Source organism: Sinocyclocheilus anshuiensis, unplaced genomic scaffold (assembly GCF_001515605.1).
Source record: "Sinocyclocheilus anshuiensis isolate Anshui unplaced genomic scaffold, SAMN03320099.WGS_v1.1 scaffold514, whole genome shotgun sequence".
Lineage (NCBI taxonomy): Eukaryota > Metazoa > Chordata > Actinopteri > Cypriniformes > Cyprinidae > Sinocyclocheilus > Sinocyclocheilus anshuiensis.
The window spans coordinates 586,257-597,649 of NW_015542348.1; the positions used below are offsets into that span (position 1 = coordinate 586,257).

The 11,393-nt window shown below is 37.5% G+C and overlaps 1 protein-coding gene across 1 annotated transcript in view; it reads right to left on the reverse strand.

Annotated features, from left to right (window-relative positions):
• The window catches only part of LOC107691470 (very-long-chain (3R)-3-hydroxyacyl-CoA dehydratase 1-like), a 166,321-nt gene that overhangs the window by 9,657 nt on the left and 145,271 nt on the right, over nucleotides 1–11,393 (reverse strand). The window contains exon 7 of the mRNA XM_016490076.1: nucleotides 4,294–4,472. Coding sequence (XP_016345562.1) covers nucleotides 4,294–4,472 — 179 coding nt within the window. The remainder of the gene's footprint in view (nucleotides 1–4,293; nucleotides 4,473–11,393) is intronic.

Here is an 11,393-nt window from a genome sequence, read left to right on the forward strand (position 1 = left end):
CCCCCCCCCTCAGGATTCCTAGTTTTCCACAAGAAAATTGAGGGGGGGCCATATACATGTGGCCGAGCCAGCTAAGGCCACGGAGGATCCGCCATGGCCTCCTCAGTCTCCTGATCCACCATGGCCTCCTGAGTCCCCTGATCCGCCATGGCCTCCTGAGTCCCCTCCTCCGCCATGGCAACCTGAACTGCCTGTTCCGCCATGGTCCCCTGAGCTCCCTGATCCACCATGGCAACCTGAACGGTCTGCTCCACCATGGCCCCCTGAACTCCCAGATCCGCCCTATTCGAGCCTGTTCTGCTCTCCCTTGTCTGGAATTGAATGTCAACCCCTCGTCCTACGTGTGAGTTCTTGTCTGTGTGTTCTTTATCTGGAGAAATAAAGACTGTTTCCTGTTAATCCTCTTCGTCTCCACGCTCCTTCGTCTCCTTGTCTCCGCCACAGTAGGCAACCCATGACAGTAACCACTTATAATGATCCTGTTTTTGTTGAGGTTTCCCAGTCATCATCTTTATGGGAGACCTTTGATCCAATTTCTTTGCAATTCCTCACTGAAATTATTATCTTACTCAAAACTTCGTTCTGTCCTCACAATGTAATACACCCCCGGTATTTTAAATTGTTAATTGAGTCTGTTGGCCCCGCTTTACTTTCCCTACGGAACAAATGCTTATCAATTGGTTTGGTTCCTGCATGCTTGAAGTTGGCCTCTGTTACTCCTTTGCTCAAGAAGCCTTCCTTAGACATGTCTGTTTTGAACAACTACCGTCCAATTTCTGTGGTCCCTTTTATCTCTAAGGCACTGGAAAAGATTGTGTGTCAGCTACAATTTTTTCTAAGTACAAATCACATCTCAGAAATCTTTCAGTCTGGTTTCAAGCCTTTCCATAGCACTGAGTCAGCTCTGCTGAGAGTGTTAAATGGTATCTTAGATGCTACAGATTCAGGTGACTCTTTGATTTTAATTCTCTTAGACCTGACTGCTGCCTTTGACACTACAGATCATCAGTAACTCCTGTCTAGATTAGAATCTTGTGTGGGGCTAAAAGGCTCAGTCTTGAATTGGTTTAAATCTTATTTAACGGATCGATATTTTTCAGTCAAAATTGGCAACTTTACCTCCTCTGCTGTCCATCTCAATTTTGAACTTCCCCAGGGATCTATCTTAGCACCTCTGCTTTTCTCCCTCTACATGCTTCCTTTAGGTTCGATTCTGAGAAGGTGGGGTGTATCTTTCCATTTCTATGCCAATGACACCCAGATTTATCTGCCTATTAAAAGAAATGATCCTTTAGCCATTGATTCCCTATTTACATGTCTTGATGAGGTAAAGCATTGGTTGGCTAGTAACATTTCAACCTTAAATGACTCAAAGACTGAGGTCATTGTCTTTGGCCCATCTGACAATTTCAAATTTAACAACTCAACCTTGGATAGCCTGGCAGTTTTTGAATCAAAGTGTGTTAGGAACCTTGGTGTTTTCTTAGACAGTCAGCTCACTCTAGAGATACACGTCTCCTCGGTTGTTACCTCTAGCTTTTTTCAGCTCCGCTTACTTTCTAAAATCAAACATTGTCTGCCTGAAAAACCTCTTGAGACAGCTGTTCATGCATTTATTACCTCTCGATTGGACTATTGCAACTATTTGTATTGTGTTGTTATTGCAAATATTGCAAATATTTGTATTGTGGCATCTCAAAGTCCCAAGTAGCTCGTTTACAATTGGTCCAAAACGCAGCAGCCAAATTTCTTAAAAAAGGCTGCAAATATGATCCTGCCACCCCCTTTCTGCGAGCTCTTCATTGGCTTCCTGTTAATTTTAGGATAAATTTCAAAATTATTTTATTTGTTTATAAATGTTTACACAATCTCGCCCCACGTTACCTATCAGAATTGCTGCATCCTTACAGTCCTACCAGAGATTTAAGATCTGGTAATCAAAACCTACTTATGGTTCCCTCCACAAGGCTGAAACGCAGAGGAGATAGAGCTTTCTCGGTGATGGGCCCTAAATTGTGGAACAGCCAGCCAGCACCCCTTAGAGCTGCTATATCTTTATAATTTTTTTAATCTCTTTTGAAAACTCACTTGTTTTCTGTAGCCTTTGCAAATTGATGTTATGTAAATGTATTTTTATATTTTATCATTATGTTGTACAGCACTTTAGTCAGTCTTGTGATTGTTTTAAATGTGCTTTATAAATAAAAGAACTAGAACTAGAACTCCTCTGCAGAGGAACGGATTCTAAATGCTGTATGTCCTGGTCGTGCCCTGTATCAGTAGCCTATCGTGGCTACTGATACAGGAGAGAATCAATCAGCTGTGCCATGTGATAATGATGTCATATGTTGCCTTATGTAATTTCTTTTTATGTCTGGTATTGCATTCTCACTTTGTGGGGGGTCTGATACTTGGTGACGTGTCAAGCACTGCCTTTTCAGGTGACCATCCTCTGACTAACAGGGCTGCACTGTGTGTGTATTGGGCAACCGGGGAGTTGTCCATTACTCCCATAGGTGGATCTCAAACACGAGAGGATGAAAGAGAACAATAGGTTACTGTTTGTAACCCCGGTTCTCTGAAACATTGAGTGGAGAGAACCACCAAGTTTGCTCCGCTTGCTGCATGAGAAGTGAATATGCTCACTAAGGAAAGGTAGCCCTTGTGCAAGGGCTTTATGCTCTCGGTTAAGGGGCGGTCACTTACCTGCCATTGGGCACTCAAGCCACTCGATGTTTCAGAGAACCAGGGTTATGAACAGTAACCTATTGTTTTATCCACTGCATGGGTGGAACTTCACTGGAAACTTCCAGTTTTGTATATTGTTCCTTTTGATAAGAAACAAAGTCTCATAATTTTTATTTTCAGGAAACTCAAACAATAGAAATGCTGTTTTGACACTCTTTGATGTGACGTGATAGATCGCTGTCAGTTCAAACGGCAGCGCAGAGCGTGAGTGAAAGTAATCATCCCTTCCTCCTTACTACTTGTTTTAATGCAAAATAAACAAATGCACATCTCACGCCTCATGAAATTGCTCAATCAGAGTTTTAACCACAGAAAGACGTCAACAAAACAGCTTGTAAACAACATGTCACATAGCATTTTATTTACTTCAGGCATGTCATCAGTGTTCACAGCTTGTTAGTTAGCTATAAATGAAGTCCAGAGTAGAGCATTTCAAGAAATATTAGACTATATACTCAATATATTTTACTTTACCTGTTAGTGATGTCTTAATTATTTAATGTATTTTTAAATAAATCTGTTATGAAACAAGTTATGACAGCACTGTGTAAATTTCAACAACAAACAGAAATTTTATAATTTATAATTTAAGTTAAAAACTACACAATGTGCCATTTACATGTTTGCATACATTTTTTTAAGTTGAGTGTTGATTATTATTATATTAAAAATTAAAAATAAATAAATGTTCTGTTATTAATTGTAACCTTATGGTAATGTAAAAGGGCTCCCTATAGTTTAGAGCATAAGCTGAGGTAGATTTTTATCCCTACAAAAATAAATTGTTATAATTGAGTTTATCTATCTATCTATCTATCTATCTATCTATCTATCTATCTATCTATCTATCTATCTATCTATCTATCTATCTATCTATCTATCTATCTATCTATCTATCTATCTATCTATCTATCTATCTATCTATCTATCTATCTATCTATCTATCTATCTATCTATCTATCTATCTATCTATCTATCTATCTATCTATCTATCTATCTTTGCTTTAATCACTGTCATCTTGGACTTATTCATGCCACTAGGTGACAGAATATAGCTTAATGCAAAAGCAATAGTTCCCAATGCCACTGTAGACATGAGCTATAGAGTGGTGCAGGTATGACATCAGAACCTGGAAGACTAACTTGGCACTGATTCCTTCAAGATTTTGCTGTGGGGTTTTATAATGGATTTTTAAAATTAAGCCTGTGGTAAACATAACGTGACTATACTTTGATGTTTTGTTCCACAACAAAAAACTGCACACACCCATACGGAAAATGCAAATTTTAAAGCAGTTATGTTTATTTTTAAAAATGTATCTTTCTAATAACTAACTAGATAAGACAGTTTTAGATGTCAGTATGTGCATTTTATACTAGTACCACTCTATTAGTAGTCAGTCATGGTCAATTTATTCCTTCCAATAGTAGCAAGCTATGCAATGATAAAGACTAATTCGGCTGGTCTTATGGTAGAAACGTGACAACCCCAATGAGAAAACAGTAGCATGCAAGTAAACATTTTATTGTGAGTTGAGTTCTTACACGGGATGTAGGACAGCATGACGATGATCAAGAAGTAGTAATAGTCAAAGGACACATTGTATTTGTTGGGGAGCCTCAGGGAATACATGCCAGATCTCCGCACATACGGTAAGGCGGCATGTATGGTCAGCAGTTCTCCAATTAATCCCAAGGGATACATGACAATAAACATGTTATACCTGAGGAAGACGGGAGAAAAAAGACAAAGAAAATAAATAAATTAGACTCAATTTGACATGAGACATCACTCATTATAAAATACACACACCAACAATTATTATGTAGCACTACGCTAACTTTAGTTACCATACATTGCTTCACAAGATATTACATTTAAAAAAATGATGTGGTTAATTATAATCAGGTTGAAGACGTAAGTTAGGCATTTATGCATAATAAGAGGTTAAATTCTGAATTAGAGCAACTTAGTTTTGGTCATACACTTGTTTGCAGAGTTGACACAGTATAAACTAATTACTAAAGCACTAAATAAATTTCCACTGCTAAAAGCTTCACAAGCTATTCATCCAAGCACGAGGACAGGAACTTCCCACTCGAGTCTACATATGCCTGCTACATATCCCTGAACTGAATTATTTTTCATTGCTGGTGGGGTTAAAAAATATCCCGCATGGGTGATGCTACTCCACCATCAGACCATATGTAATTCCAAAATAAAGATATTTTTTAAAATATTGCCAAGTAAAATACTGTAATGGATTGTCCTGAGCCCTTGATCACTTCCACTATGGAGTTCATTTATTATTTACATTTTTATTCCTTCCATTTTAGTTTGATGCAGCATTTTGTATGTATATAAGTATGTTTTGGCTGTTTTAAACATTTAGAAAATAATTAATCTATCTTTATATCTTTTAGTTGTTTGGGGTGGAGGTAAATTAAACAATCTGCGGTGACGTCACATTCGTCAAGGCTCTATAATTATAAACTTCACTCGTCCACTTCACAAAGTGGAACACACTTCATAATAGCAGCGGAGAAGTGCTTAAGGATGTTTGTGAGTGTGTGTCTAAAACTGAAGTGGAAATTGTGTTATTCAGTGGTTTTTCAAACCAGTCTTGGAGCACCCCAGCCAGAGAGTTAGTGATTCATACTCGAGTCGCATTTTAATAGACTTCAGACTCGACTCCAGACCTGGCCTGAAAAGATTTCAGACCTGACTTGACTCAACAAGAAGGACTCATGAATATTTTAAACACAACTCGAGTCTTTTATCTTTAACTACTGATATCATAAAGAAAGAACTTGGAAATTATTTATATGCTTTTACTATATCTGCATCACATATTTCCTTGTTGATGTAGATGGGACTCTTATCATAGTATTTGATGACGTATGGTGTATTTTTATTATTATTAAAGGGCCCCATCTTTAAAATATAATCATCTAAATGTAGACATAATGGAAGACTGGTTACATTTTTCTTTCTCTTCTCCTCTCTCTCCTCCTTCCTTTCTCCTCTCCGACATAAAAGTTTACTATTGCTTTATTATCTTCATGCTCCTTATAATGTTACTATTCATAGAAATCTTTATGCAATATATACTGTAGCTCTACCTCTCTCCCTCATTATTGTAGTCTTTTTTTTGTTTGCTTGTTTCTTTCTGACAAATATGACAATCTTTATTCTTTATGTTCCTGAATTGTTTTCTATCTGTTTGTCTACATAGAAAACATTTTTTAATTTACTAAATAAAGCAACTATTACAGACACAGATGAACAATATATCATTGTCAGCGGTTGTTTCAGGAAAGATGACATTACTATAGCAAATATTTATGGACCTAATACAGATACTCCATTCTTTTTCCATTCTGTGTTCGCAGAGCTAAGTAACTTCCCCAATGCCCCTATCATTCTAGGGGTGACTTTAATACAGTACTTAATCCACAATCTTTCTAATCCAATAATTAAATATAAAACAACCAAGTTTGCAGCCACTATTTCTAAATACATGGAAGAACACGGACTGAAAGATATTTGGAGATTTCATAATTCTGATAGTAAAGAATTTGCATATTACTCGTCACTTCATAAATCATATTCAAGAATAGAAATGCTCCTCATAAATAACTTTATCACACATAAGACACTGAACCCCTCTATTGGCAATATTACAATTTCAGATCATTCCCCAATCAGTTTTACTTATTTAGCTGAATATTCTATAACAGCAAAGAGCAGATGGAGATTTAACACTTCCTTTCTAAAAGATTACTCTTTCAATGAATACATAAAACAAGGATGGATTTCCTTTATGGAGACCAACGACACCACAGACATTTCTCCTTCTACACTATGGGAAACTGCTAAGGTGGTAATTAGAGGCAAAATAATAGCATTTTGCTACTCAAGAAAAAAGAAAGAAGAAATGAGAAAAGAACAAGAGCTTTAATATGAGATAAAAAGATTAGAGAGGTTACTAGCTAGTACATTTTCTGACAAAATTTCAAAAGATCTTATAAAAACTAGACAAGAACTTAATAATATCATTAATAACATAATAGAATACTCTGTTTACAGCTGCAACAAAAGCACTATGAATTTGGAGATAAAACAGGGAAATTGCCATCAAATCTGTTTGTATCTCTAGTAATACTAGATTTTTCTACGCTTTCAGCTATCCAAGATGATACAGGTACTACAACACAAGATCCATATTTAATAAACAAGACAGTTAAATCCTTCTATTCTAGATTATACTCTTCAACAAATACATTAATGATAAAAGAAGCAGAAATTTTTCTGAAGAATATTTCACTTTCACATAAGTGTAAAATCCAAACAGTCATCTTGGAACAATCATTAACAATGAAAGAATTTAAGACAGCATAGCTTGTTTGCAATCACGTGATTCTGACGTGCGGAATTCAGATGGAGGGCAGGAAGTAAAAACAGAATGGATGAGATGGAGGAAAGTCCGTACTATACTGGTTTAGAACTATAAGAGAAAGGTATAAACAGTAAATCACAAACATCAGTGATCCTTATGTTATGAAGAGGAGTGATTTTTCAACTAAATTGATATACTTGCCTGCCATCGAGGCAGTGGATATAGGCTAAGCAATTGCTTACCTGAACTAACCCTGATTGCAAACAAGCTATTTCAAAAGTGAATTCTGCATTTATATGAGGGATTCGGGATATATGTCAAGTCTGAAACTTTGCTGCATGTACAGGGTATGTGGCCGTTGGTCCTGTTTTGCAGCACGTGAAACAAAACTTTTATTCAAATTCTGAATTGATTATAGCCTATAAAGCGAGCAAATAGCGCTTCCATATAATCACTAAAAAGCTGTCACTCACTTCAATTTCTTGCAGTCTCACAATGTTCCGTTATAATTAATGCAGCTCTCTAAACTGCACATATAATATCTTATTTACATCATGTCTACATGTGGCATTTAGCATTGAGTGAATTCTGACTGTCTCATGCTGAATGCATGAGTTGGCAGCCCTGTACCTATTTATATATTTCTTTCTTAATATCTTAATATATTATAGCTTATATTAACCATTTGCACACAAGCATTACCCAAACTGCGACTTGGCTCCTCCCGACCGCAGACGCAGGTTTACAAGCCACAATTTCCTGTGTTTTTCAGTCAATTTCTTGCCTTTTCCCCCCTTATGAACAACACATTTTTGTACACGATAAAAGCTCATTGTGGTTTCTCGATTTGATAGATTTGAGCATCCATAAACAACGAAAAACATAGGCATTTTGAGTTTCTGCTAGCGATTCCTATATAGAAAAATTCACGCCACAGCAATGACGTCATGTGCAAACAAACTATTAGATTATTATATAAACTCCCAACAGCATTGGCCGTGACTAATGTTCAATGTTTGCTGTTCAAGCGCCAGCAAAATACAGTGTAAAGAAATACTCTTTGAGAGAAGCAGTCAATCAGCAGAAGCTAAAAGCAGCTCATAAGTGTATTTATTTCTTGTCTCAGTGTTTAGCGCAGTTGTCGTTGCTAGGAAACGCTTGTTTTGTTTACTGTGTGGAGACAAAAATCGCTGAAATCGCGTTTGGTCTCGTACTGTATTGCATACCTTGTCAGTGTCGTGCGCTTGCTTGGCCATTTGTTGTGATAAACAGGAAAGTGTGTTCAGCTGAATTCAATTTGAGTTTTGTTAGATGAATATAAAAAGCTTACTATACCGCGGCAGCGGTCGCGGCATCCCTCGTATGAAGCTCTCCTCGTGTAAAGACCGAAGAGTGTAAAGACCATCGACTCTACCGTTCGACTCCACCGAGCAGGGACACCGGCAAGGCACATAAGTATCGCTTTTAAATCATTCACTTTCCTACTACTTGTTTCCCTTCTGTTTTCAGTTTTTATAACCAATTCTTACTATGTGTTTCCATATCCCTACTATTTCTACCACGCGCAAACCATGCATCACACCCTGTAGGCAGCGCAATCCTATGCATAATGAATCTTTCATAATGTCTACAATTCGTGTGTTATAATGAGAGGATTCGTGAACACGCAAATTTCAGCACTGCATTGCTCAACACTGCAAACACGTGTTATAGCCTAAATAGAAACTCTGTATATGCTTGCACCTGTTAATCGTTTATATTTTAGATTAGTTCATGTTGCTTTTGTGCAATAGATGAATAACAATTTATTTGTTTTAGATATTTTATGTTTAGATATTTCTATTTTGCGGGAGCCCCGTGAATCATTTTATTCTCCCGCATCCCGCACACACACGAGTGTCTACCCGCACGCACCCGCACTCGCCCATCTTCTCCCGCGCCGCACTCTGTTGCATCGGGTCTCGCGGGAGCAGGTCTCTAATCCACTGGCACTTGACTCGACAGTGCGTGTGCTACATCCTTTTTACAATCTCTAGATTATAAAACACTGCATTCTGTCAGCAATGTAACGCGGCAGTAACGTATAGAGATCTCGGCTTGTAACTATACTCTAATTATTATTTTGAAAATTATAACGCGTTAAATTACTCCGTTACTAAAAAAGTAATCAAATTACAGTAACGCGTTACTAAGTAATGCATTACTGCCCAACACTGCTTATAGGTACCTACTTTTTTAGCCTGTTTGATCCTGATTTGGTGTGAGTTGCAGATTATTTGACAGACAACATGGTCGGTGAGACACTTTTAGTAAATAGATAGGGTTGAACTTCAGTCCTATTAGCAGGTTCGCCCAGTCATGGAAAACCTGTAAATATAAGGGAATTTAAATGTTTTTCACAACTGGAAAGGTCTCGGAAATGAATACAATTTAAAAAATCATGGAAAGTAATGTGTGTTTCTGTTGTCAGTATTGATTTTTATAGTCATGCTTTATGATTAATAATAAATATTTAGATTAGATCTTAGAATTAACTGTAGCAGAATCAATATTACAATTATTTGATCTGTCCGTCCACCGAGCAGACAACATAATCATTTATCAATTCAAGGAAAGATTATTTTCCTGGCCAAGGAAAGTAGCTTTCCTTCTTTATGCAGTGCTAGCAGTAATTTAGCATGTAGCATGGGATCAAACATTCAGTGACTTCGAATTGTGAGCAACGCACAGAGGCAATCAATTGTGAATTTAAGGGATTTAATAAATGAAACTATATCTAACATATAACTAAACTAAGCACAACACATATATACAGAATGAAGGAAAGTAAGGAAGAGAGAGAGAAGAGTAAAAGAATGGCAGTATTTCACATCAATTAACCACAACCTAATGAGAAACATCAACGAATCAAAAATCACCTTAAAAAGGGGCTCAAACTTAAACATGCATCTAAATAGTTGTAAACGGTTACTTGCATTGGCTTCGATAGCTGAACAAGATTCCTGATGCGGTAGACAACAGTTCTTGAGTTCTCTTAGAAGTGATCTGGAAGTTTTCTTTGTCTTCTTCTGAAGATAGGAAAGTCCACAGCGGATCGAAGTTACTTGAAGATAAAAACTGCCGGAAAATCAAACTAAAAGGGGAGAGTCTTGAGGAGTCTTAGTGTGTCGTCTCAAAAGAAGAGGTTTTCTGAGCAAAGATCATTTCGAGCTAATGACTTTTGAGGGTTTCTATTCACACCCAACTTTGGGTGGAATAACCAATACCAGGCGTGGATTTTTGAGCGGGACAAGTTTCCTTTGTCTCCCTTTATGGCACATTTGCATGTTTATGGCCGGTCTGAAATTGGTGCAGTTTTAACCCAAAATATAGTACAAATCGTATGATGCATTTCACAATCACATACTGTACATCATTGTTTGAGGAATAAAGAGCAGATAATATTGATACCAAGAAAGAAACATTTAGAATATATTAAACCAGAGATAAATTCATACAACTGAATATCAGCGTTTAGGGCTTAACTAATACAAATATCAAGTGGTAACTCCACTAATCTAATAGGGAAACGTACAAACAACACATGCATATACCAGATACATTTGTAACTGATTAATTATTGTCTAAATAAAGTAAAGGTCTTTATGTGTGTGTGTGTTATGTGAGCCTGTTATAGTTTGCTTGTCAGCCAGGCCCATCGGCGCCTGGCACCGGGGGGTCATTTACTTGTCTTTGGAAACTGTTTGAAGTCAGTTGGGGAGATGATAGATAAACCCCAAAGACCATCCATGATTTTACGCAGACGCTACACCATGCATCACACACTGTAGGCAGTGCAATCCTAACAACCTGCATACTTTGCCTATGTCTACTAATACACTACTTTCTTTTTCTATTGGTCTCTGGAATTGCCAGTCTGCTGTAAACAAAGCAGATTTTATTACTTCTACTAGAAGTCATTTAAGACTAAACCTCATGGCCCTGACAGAGACGTGGATCAAACCAGAGGACAATGCTACACCTGCAGCACCTCTACAATTAATCCAAAATGCCGCTGCAAGATTAATCTTTAATGAGCCGAAAAGAACGCATGTCACACCTCTGTTCTTCAATCTGCACTGGCTACCAGTCGCTGCTCGCATTAAATTCAAGGCATTAATGTTTGCCTACTGTGACGAGTGGGGGCGGGGCCGAGAGCCGTGGGAACGGAGCGAGGCCAGTGGAGTAATTGATAATGAGCGACAC